This window comes from Hydra viridissima, unplaced genomic scaffold (genome assembly GCF_058129835.1).
Source record: "Hydra viridissima isolate aposymbiotic clone 2 unplaced genomic scaffold, HvirCarnegie_v1 scaffold_7, whole genome shotgun sequence".
Taxonomy (NCBI): domain Eukaryota; kingdom Metazoa; phylum Cnidaria; class Hydrozoa; order Anthoathecata; family Hydridae; genus Hydra; species Hydra viridissima.
In genome coordinates this window covers 13,976,446-14,000,903 of record NW_028324306.1, presented here as the reverse complement: position 1 = coordinate 14,000,903, position 24,458 = coordinate 13,976,446, and the positions used below count along the sequence as shown (strand labels likewise).

At 31.4% G+C, this 24,458-nt stretch overlaps 1 protein-coding gene and 1 pseudogene across 2 annotated transcripts; one reads left to right on the top strand and one right to left on the bottom strand.

Moving 5' to 3' along the window:
- Nucleotides 1-13,684: 13,684 nt before the first annotated feature.
- On the top strand, nt 13,685-18,121 carry LOC149886249 (uncharacterized). Of its 2 annotated transcripts, none has more exons than XM_090092153.1 (2): nt 13,685-13,968; nt 15,663-18,121. In XM_090092153.1, exons 1-2 carry the CDS (start codon nt 13,944-13,946, stop codon nt 17,345-17,347), a joined length of 1,710 nt encoding a protein of 569 aa, XP_089948279.1. In that variant the 5' UTR covers nt 13,685-13,943; the 3' UTR covers nt 17,348-18,121. The 2 variants fall into 2 exon arrangements, with proteins under 2 accessions (XP_089948279.1, XP_089948280.1); XM_090092154.1 differs by having other exon boundaries at nt 13,708-13,968; nt 15,666-18,121.
- Nucleotides 18,122-22,658: 4,537 nt separating this feature from the next.
- On the bottom strand, nt 22,659-24,148 carry LOC145183102 (uncharacterized; annotated as a pseudogene).
- Between the last annotated feature and the right edge of the window lie 310 nt (nt 24,149-24,458).

Here is a 24,458-nt window from a genome sequence, read left to right as displayed (position 1 = left end):
AACAAAAGAATTGATGAAGACTTGGTTTTAAAATCTAAAGAGCTCAATTGGGAAGGAATGGATTTTCCTGTAAAGGTAATTCAAATCAAAAAGTTTGAGAAAAATAATCTGGATATTAGCGTGAACGTCTTTCACTATGAAACGAATAAACCTCAGCCTATGCATATATCCAAATTTCATGATCAAAAGCACTGTGTTGATTTGCTGTATATTTCAAACAAAGACAACAGCCATTATTGCCTCATTAAAAATTTCAGTGGGTTTGCTGGCTCCTCAACAACAAAAGGAAAAAGAAAGCTTCATTTTTGCAGAAATTGTATGCATGGTTATGACCTTGAAGAAAAGCTTCAAATCCACAGAGAATACTGTTATAATAACGCTCCAATGAGAATCGATCTTCCAAAAGAAGAGTCAACCCTTGAGTTTAAAAACTACAACAATAGTATGAGAGTTCCGTACTGTGTCTATGCCGACTTTGAAAGTTTCATCAAGCCCATCGATGACAGCACTGAATATGATAGTAAAGAGTCGTACACCAAACAATATTAAAAGCATGTTCCAAGCTCCTTCTGTTATTACATCGTAGGACCTGATGGCTTTAAAAGTAAATCTGAGTACACAGCAGAAAGCGATTAGGACGACGTAGGTAAAAAGTTTGTTACCATGCTTGAAGCAGACTTTATAAAGATTTGTGACGATAGTTATTCACGACAAGAACAATGGAAGGAAAAGAAACTCAAGACTGATGAGGATGAAAAGAAGTTTGAAGATGCAATCAAATGCCACATTTGCAAAAAAGATCTTAACGGTGATAAAGTATGGGATCACTGTCATTTGACTGGAAAGTACCGTGGTGCTGCTCATGATGCTTGCAATAACAAATATCGAATTCCAAAATTTATTCCTGTTGTCTTTCATAACTTGTCTGGCTATGACAGCCATTTGTTCATCAAGAGATTAGGCGGAAAAAAACGGAAAACTCAATTGCATACCCAACAGCGAAGAAAAATACATCAGCTTCTCAAAAAGCATCAAAGTGAGAGATTCGACTGATAAGAAAGGCAAACCGAAAAAAGTGTATAGAGATTTGAGGTTCGTTGACAGCTACAGGTTCATGTCAAGCTCGTTAGAAGATTTGACTGACAACCTTGTTAAAGATTTGTGTGAGGAGTGCTCCAAATTAGACCCTAAGACATGCAAAAAGGACTGTCTTGATAAGAAAGGAAAAAAATGCAAGTACAAAGCCAATTGTAAAGATTGCGCTTCTAGAAGATCTAAAAAAGGAGACATTATATGCAAACATCTAAATTCATTCTACAGCGGAGAACAAAGAGATTTGCTACTAAGAAAAGGAGTTCACCCCTATGAATGGATGGACTCTATTGAAAAATTCTCTGAAACGCAATTGCCGCCAAAAGAAGCCTTTTACTCCAGACTAGACGATAAACACATCAGCGATGAAGACTACGCGCATGCGCGAAAAGTTTGGATTGTATTTGGATGCAAAACCTTTAGAGATTACCACGAGCTATACAACAAGTCCGACGTGCTGAATCTAGCAGATGTCTTTGAAAGTTTTAGAGACACTTGCATAGAATATTATGTTCTCGACCCTCTTTGGTATTACACCTCTCCTGGTTTGGCTTGGGACGCCATGTTAAAAGAAACTAAAATTAAATTGGATTTGATAACCGATATCGATATGCTCAACATGATCCAAAAAGGAATACGCGGTGGAATCTGCATGATTTCAAACCGACTTGGAACTGCTAATAACAAATACATGCAAGACTATGACCCTTCAAAACCATCTACATTCATTCAGTACTTAGACGCCAACAATTTGTACGGATGGGCCATGAGCAAACCTCTTCCCGTTAGAGGATTCAGATGGATGAATGATGAAGAGCTAAAAAATTGGAAATCTATGCCATGCATTCTCGAAGTTGATTTGAGCTATCCTGAAGAGCTTCACGATTTACACAACGATTACCCTTTAGCTCCTGAAAGATTAACAATTGGAAATGTAGCCAAACTCGTTCCCAATTTAAACAATAAAGAAAAATACGTCGTTCACCATGAAAACTTAAAACTCTATGAACGATTAGGTCTAGTCATCACCAAAATTCACAGAGGAATCACCTTTGAAGAAGAACCTTTCATGAAATCATACATCGATGGCAACACAAAAAAGAGAACAAAAGCTCAAAACGACTTTGAAAAAGAATTTTTTAAACTTATGAACAACTCTGTCTTTGGAATAACCATGGAAAATATTCTAAAGCACGTTGATATTAAACTTGTCACCACAAGAAAAGTAGTCTTAAAATTATCTAAAAGTCCTCGTTATGATCGAAACACCATTTTTGATGAAAAATTAATCGCGATTCACATGAAGAAAACACAAGTCACTTACGACAAACCCGTTTTTTTAGGAATGAGCATCCTTGACATCAGCAATACTCTCATGTTTGAGCATCACTATGACTACATCAAGCCTAAATACGGTGATAAAGCCAAGCTGCTCATGACCGACACTGACTCGCTCATTTACGAAATTGAAACAGAAGATTTCTATAAAGACATTGCTGATGATGTAAAAAGCAAATTTGACACGAGCGACTTTCCAAAAGACTATCCTGTTATTCAAAACGTTGGCTTCAAAGTAGGTGAAAATAAAAAGGTTATTGGCAAGTTCAAGGATGAGACCGGTGGTAAACAAATCACACATTTTGTCTGGCTTAGACCCAAGCTCTACTCTTACTACATCCCTGAAGAAAAAGAAGAACATAAAAAATGCAAAGGAGTTAAAAAGAACGTGGTTAAAAATCATCTCACTCATCAAGACTACTATGACTGCTTGAAGGATAAACAAGAACAGCTTGCAACCATGAACGTTTTCCGATCACATCATCATGACGTCTACACTGAAGAAATCAACAAAGTTGCACTCAGCGCTAACGATGATAAAAGAATACTACTCAATGATCACAGCACCTTCACCATTGGACACTACAAAACAAGGACTGGTTAAGCTTGAACACTTTAGACACCTTGAAGAACTTCGTTACTAGATCAAGGTATAGAAGTAACATGATTATTTTTATACTTCTTCTTGCCTATTAACTATGACCAATACACAACATGAAAAACGTTAGCATCTTAAGTTTGTCCTCAAAACACGAAATGTTCACTAATGCATCAATGTTTGCAACCTTAAGTATGGGAAAGTATCAATGCGCTAGAACCCGATATGAAATGTTAACCATTTTTAGCATCCTTAAGTATGGAAAAGTATCAATGCGCCAGAACCCGATATGAAATGTTAACCATTTTTAGCATCATTAAGTATGGAAAAGTATCAATGCGCTAGAACCCGCTTTTCCTTATATATGGTTCAAGGTTTAATGCAGGAAGTTTAACCACCTTTTTAGTTTTAAATGTAGCAACGGAACTGGATTCATTACTTTTTGAATCAAATTGTTTTAAGAAAGTAATAATTTTCAAAATCTCACGTTTATAGTTAAGTGTAAATTGAGTAGCATTGTCATCATCAAGTTGTAACTCATCAACATCTTCAATTAAAACAGAAATCTCTTCATCTAACATTTTGATTTTTTCAAATTTATCTGCAGCAGTATCTCGTAAGGTTATAAGTTCATTTGAAACTTCTATGTGATTATCAGCTCTTATAAGTTCATTAGTTTGATTAAATATTTTCATAACTGAATTTATGTTCATTGTACGAACTCTGCGTTTAGTAGAAAGATTGGAAATGGTTCAAATCTAGAATCTCACAGAGTAATATTTAAAAAAAAAATAAGGGAATAATGATATTAATGAGTTTATACACCACTCTTTAAGATGAATGCAAGTGTTGATAGTAGTTAAGATGAAATATGTTAGACAAATAATTAAGATAAAAATGAATCTCAAATGATTGTACTTAAGAACAATTATAACAATTAAAATCTGCACGTAAAATGAAATTTCCTTTTAGTCAACGTAAAGCACATTAGGACTGCCTATCAGCAACCACATTAACTTAAATGTTTTTAATGAAAGCAAGTCCTAAATAGCAGAAAATTTTAAATAAATTTTAAATTCAGACCAATTTAAAATGTACTTCGAATAATAACAGTACTTGTCTTTCGAAATATAATTACTCCAAATAGAGACAACGTATTTAACATTAAAATATTACAGAAGAAAAATAATAACAACTTAGCTGCAACTCACTTAGATTTTTACACTCAGATTTTTTTTTTTTTATTTTTCATTTATTTATTTATTTTTTTTTTACTGAACTTTTTTCTGTAACTTTTTAATGATGGTAGTGATACAACCTTGTAGTATATGTTTTAAAGCGGTAGCTAAAAATCACTCAGCTATCAAATGTGACAATTGGATACACATAAAATGTAATCGAGTTGACAAACTGACATATAAAAAATTCAAAACTTTAAATATCTGGTACTGCCTAATCTTTACAAAAACATTTCTTCCTTTCTCTAATATTTCTGATCTTGAGTTATCTACCACACTTGCAGGAAAGTCGATGGTATTTAACCTCATTAAAAATCTAACTAATAATCCAAATTTGAAAAACCTTTTTTGGGAGGACCTCAGTGACTCATCTTACACTTCAATCAACTGCAAATATGTAGATGTTCCTAGGTACAATGAGTTATTCCGAAATTCTGTAACTTCTCCCCATATAAATATATCTTCACTAGCATATCATATTGACGATTTTAAAATACTATTAGCATCCTTTAATAATATGCCTGATATTTTGGATTAACTTTCTCTAACCTGCATGATAAAGATGTGTCTATAACTAATGTTGATTTAGACGGATATATAATTGTTCATACGCCAACTAAAGCTAAAAAGGGTGGTGGTTTAATGTATACTAAGTATAGTTTAAACTTTAAAATTAGAACTGACTTGATCCTCGTTAAAAGTAAACAACTCGAATCAATATTTATTAAAGTAATAAATGCTAAAAAAAGCGACTTCATAGTTGGTTGTTTATATCGTCATCCAACAATGTGTTCGTTTGAATTTGTTGATCATTACCTAAATTTTCTTCTTCAGAAAATTAACTTATACAAAAATAAGTTTATATTAATGGGAGATTTCAATTTTTACTAGCTCAAATACAATACATCCGATGAAGTTTCACATTTTTTAGAATAAATGGTTTCAAATTCTCTTTTTCCTTTTATCATACAGCCTACACGCATAACCACTCATTCTGAAACGGTGATTGATAATATTTTTTTAAGTTTTTATTCTTCTGATATAATCTCAGACAATCTTACCGCTTAATATCTGTTCATCTTGCTCAGTTTATAATAATGCCGCATTCCAAAACGCAAACTTTACTTGAACCTATTTTTAGGTTCAAGTAAAGATTGCGTTTTAGGTTCAAACCGTCAGTCTTTCTAAAATCGTTTCGCTTCAAAATAGAGCAATACGAATAAATCATTTCCGTCCAATAGACTTCTCTACTGACATCCTGCATCTTACATCCAAATTTCTTCTTCTCTATGATTTAATCCAGTTTCTAAATTGTTCATTTGTCTGGGATCAGTAACACGGCCTCTTTCCTTCCATATTTTGTAGCTACTTTAATAGTAGGACAGCGTGTGGGCATAACCTAAGATCAGTCACTTTTAACAACTTAACCATCCCACAAAAACAGACAACTAAACATGGAATAAATTTCAGTACATACCAGTGTATCCTTTCTTGGAACACCCTTCCGTACACCCTAAAAACAGATTTTATCCTTAGATCCAAGAATCTGTTCTTAAAGTCACTCCATCTTTTTTACTTAAAAAGTTACGCATAACTTTATTCTTTACTTCGATAACTTTTTTCTTTATGTTTATGTACATTTTATAACTTCTTATATGTGTATATTCGTATATATGTATGTATATGTGAATAGTATTCACATATACATACATATATACGAATATACACATTATAATGTATTACAATGTATTCACTGAATACATTATAATAACTATTTGACCTATATTTTATCTCTTTTAAAAGTCTGTTTTATAAATGTTGCTTATGAATTTTTGTAAAGCTGTACTTTTGCTATGTGACTTGTTTATTTTTTGTGTTTCTCTTGTCTTTTCTTTATGTTATTTAGATCATTGCGTTTTATTAGTGAATTACTATTTGCAATAAACTGTGTTTTTTGATTCATTGATTTTAGATTCATTGTTTTTTGATTCATTGATTTTAGACCTATATAATAACTAGGTTTCTCAATTTAAAATTTAGATTCTTCACTACTAATTAACAATGAAATTTAAACATACTAAAAATAAAAATTATACTTATTCTTACTAAGAACTTGTACCTTATTTTATCATACTTATTCTAAAAAACGAAAAACAGAAAAGGTAACATACAACAAATTATTGTAAGAATATGTTTTGTTAACCAAAAAATATATATTTATATTTGAAATTTACGCAAATATTTTTGCGAAAAAAACGTTAGGTTAAACAAAAAAATAGATTTTTATTTAAAACATATTTATCAATATTTGAACTCAAGATATAAAACTTCATTACAATCAGTTTTATAATTTTCATATTGTCGTTCGTTTAATCCGTCGTCATTTTGAGAGTCCAAACAGGCTTCAAAAAAATTGTCGTTTACGCTATTCAGTTATGTTTTAGAGCAGTGGTCCAGTTGTGGCTAACCGGCTCTGGCGTGCCATCTGTGTATATGTATCGGCCCGTTATTGGATATCCAGGACAGGGATGCCGCAAAAAGACCATATGATAGTTGCTATCTGGCTAACCAGCTCTTGTGAATCTTTTACGGTACAACAATGGTTCACATCGGCTCCGGCATGTCATTCATAGAACTTTAATGACCCGTAAATAGATCGGCAGAACTGGCATAGCTGGTACTGGCCCATACAAGTGCTGCTACTTGGGTAACAGCTGGTGCATCTAGCCCAACCCAATATGATTGCCTAATTCAAGGTCTGGGTGCGCAAATTGCGCCTAAACTGTGATTGAAGCATACATATTTGAAGAGATTTGGTAACATTTTTTAAATGAATAAGTTTGTTTTTTCACAACAAAAGGTTGTTCTAATCAATTACTTATCACAAAACTGTTTGTCCCGGATACTTCAGTGCTGTGCAGACGTAAGACTTGCGTATCAATTAGTTTCTTAGGAAATGAGACAACTTAATTCATCATCTTTTAATAGTTCATTAAATGTTCAATGGTTAACATAGATGCAAAATACAAAAAAAGGGGTAAAAGTTAGTTAAAGAAAAATTAATTGATGTCTCTGTTTCTTGTATAAATTTGTGTAAGCAAAAACTGCTTATATAACGGTTTTTTAGATATTTTTGTTAGTATTCAACCGTTGAAGTACATCAAAAATTATACAAAAAGTTTTATAAATATATAAAAACCGTTTCACTTTAGCCGCCACAGGGTGTACCAAATTTTATGCAAGGTAGAGGGAGGATACAAAAATAAAATATATTTATGCTTGTTTACCTGTTAGCTATCACGAGCAGTACATCTCGAGATAATTTACCCTATAATTTAGAAACAAATTCATTCCTCGATGCCATGTTTTGAATAGTGAAATGAAGAGGATTATTACTGGAAGCTTTGATGGACAATGGAACAAATTTTGTTGGCGGATCTCGTGAACTAAAAGAACTTGTCAATGGCTTACATAAGAATAAAGTTACCAACTCTACAGCTAATAAAAGAATCAAGTGGCACTTCAACGCTCCACTTGGAGCTCATCTTGGTGGTGCGTTCGAAATAATGATCAAGGCTACAAAACGTGCAGTATCTGGAATACTGATGAAGAACTCTATACGGCCTTTACGGGTGCTGAGAGTTTTTTGAACTCTCGCTCATTAACGTATCAGAGTGCTGATATTAGGGTTTCCCAAAATTTCAAAAGAATTTTACTTGGTGTTTTTTCCCATTCTACTTGATATCCTGATTCTAAAAATGTAATATTTTTAAATTTTACTCTTGTAAAAGTGATAGATGTAAAAATTGAAAATTTTGAAAACTTGATAACTACTTGTAAAACTCCAATTGTTGTTACAATATGCATATTAATCCTCGTAAGAAAGCTTGTGGTCATTACATTTAATATTTTTTTGTGCTTTTTTACTGTATACACAAGTGTACACAGTTTATAGTGCAAGTGTACGCAGTTTACAGTACGAGTGTACGCAGTTTGCAATATCCAGTCTAGTGCATGCTGAGATTCCAAATTAGAGCTGTGTTTGTTCTCAACGGTTTTTGTTTAAGATTTAAAAAAACGTATTATGAAATAATATTTAGCAACTTCATTTAATTTGTATTAGCTTAAGTATTATTAAATACGATTTTGATAAAATTGGAAGAACTAAATGTAAAAGAAAAGCAAGTGGAGAAAAGAGGAAGAATTCTATACTGACAAATCCAAGAAGGCTGATTTACCTTCTTGAATACCCACTGAATGAGCTTCCACAGAATCAACTTCCAAGTGTTGGCAGTGTGTTGAGACATCTGGAGTAAGTCCGATCAACAAGGTGACAGAAGAACAAAAGAATTGAATTTTCGTTTGCTTGCCTTTTTAAAATCTAGCTCATGTTTTTTGTTTATTTTAGATCTGCAAGTTTCAAACCAACCAAGCAACTGGTTGCATGTCCGCAAGCTTATTTTGGATTAAATTTACTTTGTAGAGATGTAACTTGTTCTACAACAAGTAAAAGATGCATTTCTTCATCTGTATTAGAAATCTGGAAAAAAGCTGGTTTGGGTGATTTCATTTTGAAGGGAGCTTCTGTAAGAGAAAAGATTCTAAAGCTGGATCAGAAGTATAAAAAGGTGCGAAAATTACACAATTTAAATTGGGATTCAAGTCATGATAGATTTAAAAAGATGCAATTGGATTTTGTTGAGGAAAGTAACTGTCTCTTCGATATTTCTGTTCCTAAAATTGAGAATAAGGTTGCTTCTGACCGTCTTCGTGCTAAGAATGCATAAGATTTGCTTTTCTACAAAGAACAAAAGGGTGAATTGAAACAATACATTTTAGAAGAATTAGACATAATCTATCAAAAAGCTAAGATTAACAAGGAACAAAGATATCAGAGACTGTAGAGGATAAAAGAAACAGAGAAACAGAAAATCAATACAAACTTTGCTCCAGCAGAAAGGCATGAACAGGAAAATTCCTTTGAGTATGAAAGTTCTGACCCCGAATCTGATAATGAATCATCCTCTGAAGAAGATTCTGATAAGGAAAATATTCGAAACAAATCTAAAACCAAGGTTTTGATACATATCTGTCCTGAAGAACTGATAGAATGCACACCTGCAGCTGCTGCAAGATATAATGTTGGCATAAGACCTCAAACTTTAATAGTAGCAGCTAAATGTAAAAAAGGTAGTGTGAATCTGGATGAAATCAACTTATCAAGAAGCGCAGTCTATAGAAAAAGGTTTGAACAAATTGAAGGACAAGGTGATCATATAAGGCAGGACATATTTGACTCATTGAAAGGAAAGAGACTTTGTCTTCTTTTTGATGGAATACAAGTGAAGCAGATAGAAGAACAGCTGAACATAACTGTTACAGTTGAAAAAATAGCAGTTATTGTCACTTCCCCAGACAGATGATACAAATGACATACTCTTGGGAGTGGTTCAAGCCAACAGCTGCAGAGGTTATGATCAAGTTGAAGTTATCCTTAACATGCTTGAATACTATGCTATTGCAGATCAAGTTTATATTATATGTTGTGTCACTACACAATTAAATACTGGGATATTTTCAGGAGCCGTTGCCATTCTTGCCTCCAGTCTAGATGTTCCACTTTTATGGTTTATGTGAAGGCATATATTGGAAGTCCATATTTAACACTTCACGGAGGCTTTGACAGGTGAAAAAACAAAAGGTCCAAGAAGAGGTTTGTACACAAGACTGCAAAAGGATGGCAAGATGTTAAGAATCTGTGAATATATATGATTTAGTGAAACTTGATTGAAGTAAAGTAGAAACTGGTTCTCCTCTACATACCACACTTAGAATAGCCATAGAGTACGGAGAGCAAGCTATTACGTTGGGTAATTTTTCAAGAGGTGATTACAAAGAGCTATGTGAGTTAGTGGTATTTTACCTTGGTGGAGAAGTTCCTAACTTCTCTCTTCACCAACCAGGAGCCTGCCATGAAGCAAGATTCATGGCAGCTGCATTTTATCTTCTTAAACTCACAACAACTTCAAAGATATCTAAAGTCATGAATGAAGAAGAGAAAACCATGGTGGAAACTGCTTCTTTCTTTGTTGCAATCTGCTATACTCCATGGTTTTTAAAAGCATGTCTTTTAAACAATGCTCCAAACAATGATCTTAATGATTTTAAAGAAGTATTTCATATTAAAGAGCAATATCCAGAGCTGGGACATGCTCTACACAAAAGTATGCAAAGACACACATGGTATCTTATTGAAGAGCTGGTTTTATTGGCTCTTGCTGATACTAATTTAGACTATGAAGTAAAGGTAAAGATGTTGAGTAGACTGTAGCAGTTTGATGTGCCAAAAAAGTTCAAGGTCGGCAAACCCCAATTTCCAACAATACAAGAATTATCTGAGCTGTTTGATCTTGTTAGGCCTCAGAGTTGGTTTCTATTGAAGGTTGCCGACATAGATACCACTGAAGTGGAGAGTTGGGTTGAGGACTAAAACACCCCTAGTCTTGAAAGTTTTATATCATTTGCAAAAAGCGGTATGTGCGTCAATAATTTTGTTTAGCGAAATATTCGGTTTATTCAAGATTTTAAGAACTCACACAAATGTGAGGGCATGAAGCAAAATGTAATGCTAGTTGCAAGAGACAACAGAAAAAAGCTCACAAAGGAGATGACGAAGAAACAATTTAAAACTGTGCTAATCACTTGTTAAATAAATATTTTATTCCACTAAATATTATTTGCTTGATTTCTGTCAAAAACCAATATTTACATTTATCTGTTTAAATGCAGATGCAAAAATGTTTTTGTGATTTTTGGACTTCTAGGGTAAAGGAGAAATTCAAATATTTTTGAAATTTTAGGACACCCTAGCGGATATAAAAGTAATGTTCTATTGACTCCTAATCGTTTTTTAACAAGACAAGTGAGAGGATAATTCACTCCTGACTCAAGTCAATCAAAAATTTATCATCCTAACACACGCTAGCGTCGAGTACAAGAACTATTACATCAATTTTGGAAAAGATGGTTGCGAGAATGGCTTCCCTCTTTATTAAAACGGAATTTTTAAACGGAATCAAGATAGCCGCAAAATGAAAATAGATGACATTGTATTAGTCATTTCTCCGGATACAGTAAGGGAACATTAGCCGCTTGGTAGAATAACAGAAGTATTTGAAGGAAAAGATGGACGTGTAAGAGTTGTAAAAGTTAAAATTGGCGAAAGAGAATTTATACAACCAATTACAAGATTTTGTCATATTGAGTTCAATAATTGAAAAGGATTGATAGACTGGAGTCTATCAAAGAAGGGAAGAATGATCGGAAAAATTAAGTCAAAATTATTTTGTTGTAACTTGACATTTGAAGGGACATGCAGGTCTTATAATTATGCGTGGTTGAGGGGTCTAGGTGTTTTTATGCGACAAGTTACCATAAGTCTGCCATATATAGCACATTTATAGCGACAATAAAAACTAATTTATCTATTTTTAACGGCTTTAACTTGTATAAATTAAATCAAAATTTTATTTGGAACCTGTTGATTTAAAAGTAACAAAGGTAAACGGTGTTGATCTTCAAAATATAATCTATAATACAATATCGGTGTTATTTGTGTTCACCTTTGGATCACTTACCTATATCATGACATAAAAATTAACTCTATTAAACGGCACTGTAAGTCTGTAATAACACACACTTACTTAGGTAAAAATGGTAGTAAAAGCAGGGATACATTTAGGCTAAAAGTTTAGTTTGATATTGTAAAGCTGAGGGTCTCATTTTGTGAAATCTTTTTTTATTCAAATATAATAGTTGCAATAAGCAAGTTGACAAATTTATGTCAATAAAAGCAAATTTTATACTTTTTTATTCACTTAAGTTTGTTTAATAATGATGTAGTAAAAACCATATATAATAGATTATTAGGATTAGACGTTAAAAACTGAACCTCTTTTGTTTTTGTTGATAATTGAAAAATGAAGTAAGGCACATTTAATTATCAATATGGTTCATTGATTTCATTTTCTTAAAAGGTTTAAGCTAATCGCACCTGTGGGACGCTCAGCAGCTCACCGAAATGTAGATATTATTTGTTTCGTTGTTTTTTAAAACGGATTTTCAAATTAGTCATATGCAGTAAACAAACGACATTAACATAGAAACTCTGTGTTTAGAAATAGAAAACAAATATAAAAGAGAATTCAGCAAGAAAATTTTACTTATTTTTCATTAAATTAGAATAGATTAACGCTTTGCTGTTAAACATATTTCAGGGACGTTGAGCGTATACTAAAAAAAACAAGACTGGTGATAGTTGGGGGCCCCAAAAGCTCGGGGGTCCGGTTTCTTGAACACTCTAAAACCCCTAATGCTATGTCAGTCTATTATCAATAATGTAAAAAGTTCAGATATTGCCTTATTCACGGTTTGGATGCAATTTTTACACACAGACTGTAAATAAGTCATTATTTCTAATCATATTTGATGAGAGTTAGCTACAACTTTTGTTTGAATAAGTTTATTTTTCACAACAAAAAATAGTACTGGTTGCTTGTTTTTTAAAAAGCTTTTTGTCCCGGATACATCAGTGCTATGTGGATGTAAGACTAGCACATTAACTAGTTTTGTAGAAAAATCATTTATCATCTTGTTATAGTAACTAAATCAAATTCTAAATGACTAATTTCAAAGGAAAATACAAATCAAAGTTGTAAAAGTTATTAAAAGGAAAATCAATTGATAACCCAGAAATTTGCATATTTTTATGTAAGATAATTCACAACCGTTGTAGTCGAATACTAATAAAAATATACTAAAACCAAAACATTCGGGCGACCTCAGGATGTTCCAACTTTAGTTGCATATAAATAAATGACGATAATAAAATATGCTAATATAATTTTGTTGAAATTTAAATTTCAAAATAACTTTTGCTTCAAAGCAAACTTCAATTCAATTTGTGAATGCAAATAAAAAGCTAAAAAACTTTTCCAACCAATCGGTTTTAACTTTCTATGGCTGTTTGAGCTTTTATTGTGTTTATTGCTTTTTAATTATCTGTTGTTGTTCATATCTTTTAAATGCTGCGGCTTTACCTCGATAGCTCGACAACTAAAAAAAACCTAACAATTTAGAGTAAATTTAAATTTTTTACACTTAATGTTATTGAAACGCATCCGAAATCACAATCCTATTTTTATCATCATTAGATCTACGGTATAAATTATAGTAAATTTTCGTTAAAGATATTAGGCATCGGCGTTATGTTAATCCGTTAACAACGAATGATAAAGAATAAAGAAAAAAAACTTCTAAATCACTCATTTGAAACAAATTGAATTTAAAATATTAAAAAGGTAAAGCAGCATAAAGGATTAAAAAGTTTATCCTATTGCAATTTACCACTTAATTGCACAGATAAAAGCATACTGCTTTTTGCAATCGGATTTATGAATGATGTTGGAGTAAACGAGAAAGTCTCCCGTAACAATGTCACGAACTAAGTAAAGACAAAGGGAGTGTTTATGTTGAAATAAAAAGTATAAGGGAAAAGCGAAATTTGAATAGAAAACTGAGATCGAAACAACATATGATGATACAAATGGTAATCAGAATAGGTTGAAGCTATTCCATTTCCTTGGACTGTTTGCTAAATAAATTGGTAATAATGAAAGATGGAAAAAGCTTTAAAATCAGAAGGTTAATTTTCTCTTTATAATGTATTTTTCATTTTCTGCTTTTCTAAACTTATTTGCGTAATATAGAAATTGATCAACTTTGGTTTTTAAAAACTGTTAAACATTTGACGATGCAGGTTTACATAAAACACATTTTAAGAACACCTAAAACTGTTTTGAGTCGCATTATCGTTGATTTTTTTCTAATAAATAGTATGAGATTAAGGATGTATTATTTACAACGTGCTGCTATGTTAACTTTAAGGTTGTCAAGGATGAAACTTGTAAATAAAGATATTGCAAACTTCAACAAAAAGTCTTCTCTGGTTAAAACTTATTCAGCGAATTATTTCATTTTTCCATAACAGAACTTAGTCTTAGACTAGTAAAACTTAGTGTTAAGAATAATTAAAGTTTTCCTTGTATTCACTTAAATGTTAGCTTTTTTGAGTATTAACCCTCAATTAAATTTGTTCTGTACTGGATTTTTAATGAAGATTTTAATCATTAGAAACATTTATTACAGTATCGTTCATTAAATGTTAAATAATATTTTCATTAATCTTTTAAACAACATTAGGTAGCTTTTTTAACTCGGAGTATTTATTAAAAAGAAAAATTAACTAGCTGGATTAATATAATTAGTTTTGTTCAAACTTTTGTAAATACTGTCGCCCCATTTGTCTTCGCGTTAAAGATTGTTTTCCAATATTTTAAAATAAAATTTTAAATATTATTAAAAAAATTTCCTCAACAAGTGTTAACAGAAAGGGTTTAACTTTGGATTTTTCATATTCGACTGCATACTTTTTGGCATAAAATGCTTTCACTATGACAGGTTAATGTGACTTTATGTATGGAATGAAATGCCAGTATTCTAATGTAAGTCTTGCTGTTTTGAGCAAAATTTACATACTTAGAAAATCACTTTTTCTATATCACATTACATTTTATTATTTGATGTAATGCATTTTGTCAAAATGTTTGGCTATTGAAAAAATAAACTTTCACAAAAAAGAATATAGTCAAAGAAGGCTTCAAAAACTTCAGAAGAAAATGATGAAATGAAATAAAGTTGATTCTTAATATAACAGATGAATATTGTGATTTGTTTAATAATATTTACGAAATAAGTAAAAAACTGCCTTAAATTGTCTATTATCAAAACATTTTGTTATGATAAATAATTTATCAAAACATTCTGTAATGATAAATAATTTATCAAAACATTCTGTAATGATAATTCGTTTACCAACTATAATCAGCAACATCAACTGCCTTTTAATTTGAACAGTCCATCCTCACTCAACACTTACTGAGGCAAGCATCATCAAATGTTTTATATTGCTTTTGCATTTGTAAGATTTGGTTAGATTATGTCATTGCTTCATAGTTGATATTTTCAGCTAACCAACAAAAAAATTTTGTGACAATATGTGTGCTTGCCAAATCTGACGAAAATAGACATTTTCTATCGCCGTGTTACTTATTTTAATGTTTTTCTTTAATTCTTGAAAATTAAAATACATTTCTATTTGCAGTTTTAAATTACATTACTAAGCAATTAATTCATGATTTAATTAAAAATGAATTGGTCCATGTGTTTTCAAAGCATGGCAAAAAAAAGCAACGACGTTTCTTACTAAAGGTTTTTACTGCTTTGGTGAGATCAATAGTGTTCTTACTCTTTTTAATTGCTTGTTTTTATTTGAATAGCAGATTCCTTCGATGAAAAATTTGAGAAATTCAAAAAACTAAAAGGACTTGACGAGCAGATTTGCGACAAAGGATACTCGTTATTGAAGTCGATATTATCATTTCGTAAAGCATGGTTCTCTGAAAATCAAGCAAATGCATCAAAAATTATAGGGATAGCAGGAAGTACTTCTGAAGGTTCTGCAAGTGCTCGTATTTTTAAACCCAATAATGAGTTTGACGATGGATTAAACAGGGAGCTTGAGATTGATGTAGAATTTATTCTCCTAGAGATTCCCCTTGAACTCAAAAACTACGTCGAAGACATCCCAGACAAACTTGGCTATGTCAATGTTTGCATCCATCCTGAGATTTTAAAGTTAAAAAATAATGAAGATTTGGGTGTTTCAAAAGCACATGTGGAGGAATATTTATCAACTGTTAGTGCAGAAGGTTATGCAAGTCCATACAATATTAAAACTTTTTTACTAGATAAGTTTAAGCTCCAAGAGAATCGAAAAGTATTTGAAATAGCTTTTGCAGTAGTTTTTGATGAAAAAATTTCTAATATATCTCTTACAAAAGCTGAGAAAGTTACAAATGCATCAGTTGGTTCCGAATATACAGTCCAAATTAAAAACAAAAACGCACTTAAACTTTCCATTGACTTAGTCAACTTGATTCGAATTTATTGGTGGCCTGATGTTGCCTCTGAATGGAAAGAGAGAAAAAGAAACTGGCCCGATGTCCGTACCATTGATGATCTCACGCAGACATGTCATATAATTGCAAAACCATCTGCAACTGAAAAAGGTAACACGGAAACTCTCGATTGGAAGTATTCATTTTCAGATGTTGAACGCAAGCTGATTTCTATGTATAATCCACAGCAAAAGTTAGTTTACTTCATCTTTAAAGCGATGTTTTACAAATGGCTGAAACCAATTAGCCCAACTCAACTTTCCTCTTTTATTGGAAAAAACATTATGTTGAAAACTGCAGAAGATTTTCCTCCGCATGATGAAATATGGAAGGAAACGTCTGAAGCACTTAAAACAGCTCTCGGTTATTTGTTTGTTCAGATGCAGAAAGCTTTTGAAAGCAACTGTCTACCATATTATTTCATGAACAAAATAAATGTTATTGAGACCATAGACCCAGAAGTGCAAAAAGAAGTTTTAAAGAAAACTGAATGGATAATAGACAACATTGAAGAACGCATACCATTAAATGTAAATGATGTTATAGTTTTTGTAGAGGATATGATTCAGAAGTTAACCTATTTTGACAGAATTTTATCAAAGTTGCTTGAAAAAAATTATTCAGATTTTTTTAATCTAAAGTTTCTTGTGTTAAATGTAGACACTATTTTTAATGAAATCGTCTTAAGTTCGCTCAAAGACACAACAGAAATAAAGAACGTCCAAGAAAGGATTTCGGATTTTGTTACAGAAATTAAATCAGTCGTTCCTAGTGAAGAAATTAAAAGTGAAAATGTGAATGAAAAAATAAAACTTATCGTAGATAAGTTAGTAACCGGGGTTTCCAAATTTGATCAAGATCTCCCAAATGCAATTCATGAAGAAGCATTAAGATTGGAAGCAGATTTATTTGAGGACGGAAGACAATTTGCTGATCGGGTTGTAAACAAGGTAGCAAATGTGGTAGATATTGGAAAAAGTTTCCTAGATATTTTTCGATTTTAATATTTTTTGAATTTCTTGTTTTATATCATTTCAAGTGATAAGAATTATGCAAATATTTCTTGGTCAAACTAAATATCAGAAAACTATGGATTAGTGCGATGAAAACCGTATTTTCTAAACTAGTTAAATGATCTTGAATGAGCCAAGCAACAATGAGATGATTTTCTGGGCACGAGGCTGAGATTATTGTGACTTTAAGGCAATTCTTTTTAAAAAAAACTTCTTTATTCAAAGATTTAGATAAATTTGTACGTAGATTTCAGGAGAAAAATATTTTTCTAATGTCAGCACTGAAGAGGAAAAGTTGAGAAGCAAAACCTAATTAGTTCTAATTGATTAACACGTTTTCCTTTCAAATTCATTGATGCGGTGATTCCCAGCTTTTTAGACTTAAAATCGATTTTAAAAATTTACTCAACCCAATCAAAGTGCAAAACTGTTGACTATTCTCGATTTTTAAATATCGTCAACTTCTCTCGATATTTGTACACTTGATGGATGATTTTATGCAATAATGTGGTTATCATACTTCAGCCTCATTTTGAGATAACTCACATTGAAGTTTAGCGCTTTATTGTATATAGAAGTTTATTTTCTAAAATTTAACTGTTAAGTTCTTATTTAGTGAAAAAGCCTTTTAAATGTTTAATGTTAAGACCATGTAAAGTTTACATTCTCTATAAATAGAGGGGATGGAAAACTTTTCATCGTCGCCATTTTAAAACAAAGAGAAAGTGATTGATGTTAGTTAAATTTTTCAAATGAAGTGAAATCTAGCCTTTGTTTATTCGATTCACATTTGAGAAAGGGGGGACCCAAACAATATTGCAATCTTATTTTTTTCCAACGACGATAGAATTCTTTCAAAATCTAGATTAAAATTGAAAATGGAAGGGTGGTTTTGAAGTTGAACACCGTTTCCGGTGTTCAATTTCAAAACCACCCTTGCATTTTTCTACATATAAACTATGTTCGCTTTGATAAGAACGTCTTGTTTCCAATGATTTACTATACCTAGAATGCTGAAATCACATACTCTATCTTGCTGTTACATGAAACATTCGCTAATATTTGTATTACCCAATGCTGAAATCAATGCGAAATATATGTATTTTTTTGCCTCTCAAAAAGTTTCTCACTATGTTATGCAAAAACTGGAGGGTTATTTAGAACAGCAACGAGCTAGACATTTAATACCTACACAAACAGTAACTTTTTAAGATTTTATCACCGACGTAATGTGAAGCATCAAGGGGTAATGTGGGTCTTTTTAATTACAAATCCAGCATTCTTTGGTCTAAAATATTAATCAAAACTTCCCTTAAACAAAAAGACCCTTATTTACAATACACTGATTACTGAAACCAAAACTTAAATAAATAGTTTAACATGAACTTAGACCTCTCCTGATTCTTTCATGCTTTCTCCATAAAATACCAATTAATGGTTACCGTTGTAATACCATTGCAGTTGTGTCGATTTACAATAAGTAAAGCTTTGAGGAATTTTTTCAAAATATTTTTTATGGTATAGAGTTGCCTGTGGATTAAAAAAGATTAAAAAGCTTTTACTCGCTTAAAAATAGTTTAGTTGCTTTTAAAAAAGTGACTCAAGTTATAATCGTTTCTCTTTTTAAAAATAACGAATATTGCTTTCGTTGAAAGGTTGAAAAAAACATATTTTTACTATAGTTTAAATAAGTTTGTTTATACTAGTTCATTAAACTTTTTATTACACTAAATTAACACCTTTAGTGTAGATAATTAAAGCTCAACACCTTTCTTAAGGGTTATTTTCTGAATCTTCACACAATTTCAGATTTTATCTGAATTAGAAACCTTTCATCCTTCTCGAAGGGGTTTATAAAGACGGTTTAAAAAATAATATTTGTTCTTTTCTAACCTATCGCCTATTCAAACAAATATTTACTGACATATTTCTTGAGAGATTGAAAACTTTTTCTTGTTGAACAAACATTGCAAAACGGCACGTTTTTGAACAAAACGTTTTTTAAATGAAAGTTCTTGTTAACAGTATTGTTATATTTTTAATTACTTTATCAGAAAAATTTCTTTGTGAAAATGAGGTAGTTAAAATATAAGCTTCCAACGTTTTCAATAGAGTATTCAAAAGAGCTTTCTAATGAATCTTAAAAAGAGTTTTTAAAAGGGCTTACTATAGAATCTTCAAAAGAGTTTTCAAAAGGGCTTTCTATATAACCTTCAAAAGAGTCTTCAGGATAATCTTCAAGTTGAAACGAAATTTTTTAGATTCATTCTTGTTTTTAACATTTTTAATTAGTTCAGCTTGGAAATCTCATATGATAGAAGCGGTGTTTACTGTCTTTAGTGTGCAAACATAGACTTCTACATCGCCATTATGAAAAAAAAAAGTAAATTTACCTTACCTCACCTTCTTAGAGAACTTTTGTTATAAAAAAATAGCGAGTAAAAAAGCTTAAAAAAACTTAGCTTGGCTTGTATTATCCAGCACAAAATTTACAATTAAAAAGGAATGCAGGGTGTTCAAATAGACTTGCCCTCGACAAAATTGCTTGTAAAAGAACACCTTGTTAAGGTATTTTAGAGAGAAAATATTGGAAAAAAATAGGAAAGATTATTATAAAAATACAATTCCATAAAATTAGCGAAGACTAAATAATTATTTGGATTCGTTTGTCTCATTATATTGGTTTAAACATATGTATGTCTATCGTAGATCAAAATGTATTTATGACACATGTAGTATTGCCACATAAAAAAAAAGGAACTCAGATAATAAAAATGCTCTTTACGCTTAAGTAATTTGCGCTTAAATAATTAAAAAGTTTAATGAGTTTTTGTCATTATGCAACGATATTAACATCAGCGAAAAGTTTCTATTGTATCGAAAACTAGCATCAAAATGTAAATGTAAAGTGCAATAACTCTATAAAAAAAAAATACATTCATTTTATTTTTTCATTACTCTTTTTTAAAAGTTCAATAGTTTTCGTAAAGTATTTTCAAATAAATAGGTTGTTGAGCTCTGAATGATTACCTATTATTTCCAGAACTTGGAGTAAATACATCGATTTGTTTTCATTATTATCTTAGAAGTTTATTTTGAGTCACAAAATTTTCAACTAAAGTTACAAATGTTTCATCTTTCAAATTTAATTCAGAAAAAATGTAAAAATGATTTGTAATATTTTGAATTTTTATTCAGAAGGTTAGTCTGCGCAAGAAGTAAAAAGGATGATTTTCTGAAGTATGTTTCTCTAAGGAAGAGCAAGTTGAAACGTGAGTAGCGCGATATCTTTTTCACCATATCACATATGACTTAAAAAGTTTTAAAGAATTTATTTGTGTTTTTATATAGAATAAAAAGTGTGATTTATCGACGATTGCTTGTAAGATTGGTTATGGCTTGAGGTAGACATTAATGGAGATCGGCATGACATCAAAGTTAAGATAAAAATCTGAATACTTCAACCCTAAACTTTTTCCCCCTCTAGATCGTACGGATAAAAATTTATACCATAATAGATTATATTTCTATAAAAAAGTAAGTGTTCGGATATTCAAGTGTGTTAAAACGGATTGTTTTTAAAATTATTCCGACCAATTGAAAAAGGCATACAAAAGAAACACACGAATAAACCAATTTGAATCTAATCATTATACAAGTATTAATATTATCAAGAGCTACACTAAGATTATAGAAAAGTTAGAAGAACTTAGAAAAATTGTTTTATATAATCAGTATTTATCCCCATTTATCTTTAAAGTGACAGCAAAGCCTTTTTGTTTTCCCTGCATTTTTTTATTTTTTGTCATCATTTTGTCATGCGCATTTTTTCTAAAACACGGAAAGATTACTGCCTTTCCATTTGCGAACAGAACTGTACGTAAGGAGCTGTGAATAAAGTGCTTTACTGCACTCCATAACACCTGTTTTAAGATATTCCTTAATATGGTTTCAACTCCAGACTTTCACTCAGCAAGACTTGTTTACCTGTTAGAACAAGGGTGTAATAGGTTCCATAACTAAAAATGCTAGTCGTAACAGATACAAACAATCTGCGGAGTATTTAGAGACAACCACTTTTTCTTTTTCAAGCTCATTTTTGATCGACAAAGCAATAGATAGAAATTATTTTCAGTGAAATTTACTTCTAGATAAGAAGACTCTTTCACGCTTGTCACAGCTTATACAACTCATGCCAAATAGTTAGAAATATATGAAGGTACAATATGCAGGTGAAATAACAGCTGATGCATCTAGTCCAACCCGATATGATTGCCTTATTCAATGCCTGGGTGCGCAAATCGCGCTCAAACTGTGATTGAGGCAATCATGTTTAAAGAGATTTGGTATTATTTTTTAAATGAATAAGTTTGTTTTTTCACAACACAAGATAGTTTTAATGAATTATTTATCACAAAACTGTTGTCCCGGATACTTCAGTGCTGTGAAGACGTAAGACTTGCGCATCAATCAGTTTTGTAGAAAATGAGACAACTTAATTCGTCATCATTTAATAGTTCAATAAATGTTCAACGGTTAATTTAAATGCCAAATACAAAAAAGTGTCATATGTTAGTTAAAGGAAAATCAATTGATGTCTGTAAATTGTATAAATTTGTGTGAGCAAATTCTTCTTATATAACGGTTTTTATATATTTTTATTAGTATTCAACCGCTGAAGTATACAATCAAAATATATAAAAATTTATATAAATATATAAAAACCAATTTACTTTGACCACCTTAGGATGTACCATATTTAGTTACAGGAAATTAAAGAAAGATTGAATAATACATTTATGTAACTTTGTTGCATTGCCAAATGATTTCGAGCTATTACTTTCCTTAGATTAAAAAAAACAAAAAATATTTCCAACTACTCAGTTTATACTTTTAAAAATTGTTTGTAGGGGAGAACGGGGTGAGATGGGAAAAAAAAATTTACTTGCGTGCTGCGCTTTAAATTTTCTACAAAAACCATACAAATCGGTTTAAAACTATAGTCCAATGAATTGTCATGTTAAATTATTGCAAAACCCATTATTTAACCATCAAATTAAGTTCAAGGGCTTGGTTTTTTAAAGTGATACTGTTTGTCCCATGTCACCTCATTTTGGGGTAAAATGGGACAATCGTTGGGGTGAAGTGGGACAACAATAGAAACAAGTAATTTTAATCATTATTTTATTGTTTATTCTACGCCTTATAAAACATAACAATACACAAAATTTTTTTATGTTTAACAAAAATAAAATACCATTCTAAATGCATTTGTAACTTTGTTCAACAGGTTGCTTGATGTTTAAATTGAGTCAAAATTATGTTGATGTCTGAGGGGGTAACTTTTTTTTCTTTTTCTTACCTTTATCTTCTTTTTTTCTTTTACATTCTGATAAACTTTCAACTGGTTCATTTCTTGTTGGTATATTAGTTAATACCAGAGACCTAGAACATTTTCTTTTTGCACTTTTTCTCTTTGCCACCCTTTCACCTGCTTTTGGAAATGGCCTTATATCTTCTGCTGTCCAATGGGAGGCAGATGCTGATTTGCTGTTTCTTTCCATTAATAACTTCAGATACAATACACAGTGATGTGGGGATTGTTTGTTTGTCGGAATTGTCATTTGCTAGAATTGGTCGATAAGATACTTAACAGCATAAAAAGTCGACATCACTGAAAACATATGGATTGTATGGGAAAATGCCAGCTTCTTCAAAACCATTTTTAATGTTTTGGGAAGTAAAGGCTCTCGCGTAAACTATTCCTAAATTTTCAAAAATGTCAGATATTGTCATAGGAGTATTTGGATGTGCCTTTAACCATGAATCACATGCTGAATTGTAAAATTTCTTTAATTGCCAAAATACTGATCCGTTAAGTGGTTGGAGTTTGTGGCTGCAATGGGGTGGCAATGTCAAGAGCACAATATTGCTTTTCTTAGCTTTATCCATCAGTTCAATCGATATATGAGTTTTGTGGTTGTCCATTATTAAAAGTAATGGATGATCCTTGCTAGGATGTCCATACTCCACAAAATGATCAAAACATTTCAAAAATATTTCTGTATCTATCCATCCACTACGATTAGCATCACCTTTTGTACCTGTTGGTGCACCGTTAAGCATATGGCTACGAAAGTGGACACGAGGAAATATCAAAAACGGTGGAATAAAATTTCCGAGGGCATTAATGCAACCCACCATTGTGACTAGGGTTCCCCTTTCAACAGAAGTTACCTGTCCTACTTGCTTTACTCTTTTACCAGCAATTACTTTCACTGGCTTATGAACAGTTGTCAGACCTGTTTCATCAATATTGTAAATGCAATCAGCAGAAAAGTTATAGCGCTTCTGCACACTGTCATGGTTTTTGAATAAAGTATCTACATTTGTGCGATTGAAATTAGTTGTTCGACTGAGGCTGGTAGCTTCTGGCGTAAGAATAGATAATTTTGTACAATTGAAGAATAAATAAAATCATTCAGTTCCATCTGTTTCATTCTTCTTCCAGTTTTCTGGTATTTTAATGTCATTTTCAATTGCATATTGATATGCAAGTTGCTTTCTTTCTCTAACATCAAGTCCATAATGCATATTAGATGCTTGACTAGGATATATTGAAAGTTCATCTTCTTGTGTCTTATCAAAAATATATTTCTGTTGTTCATCAAAGTATAAGTTACTGTAAGAAGTTTCTTTATTAACCTTTATTTTCCGCGGTAAACTTGATTTTGAAATTGTATAGTCTTCTGCAGCTGCTCGTAGTGTTATACTGCTAGATTCGACAGACATCACAGCAGCTTTTATTGTATTAGCATCAGGCTTTAACCGACTTGTCACTCGTTTGTACTTTCTTTGCATCTGAAAAATTATTACTCATGTTACTCACTGCATTATTAAAAAAAATAATGCTCTTTTTAATTGCATTAACCAAAATCCAGATTAGGCTATAAATTTTAAATTTATTTTAATGAAAATAAAATAGTATCACAACCCTATAAAACTTGTAATGAGATTAAATTCAATAAGGCTAATAGTGAAGAACTTTATTTAAACTGAATTTAAAATACAAAAATGATTGGCATTAAAACAATACTTACTG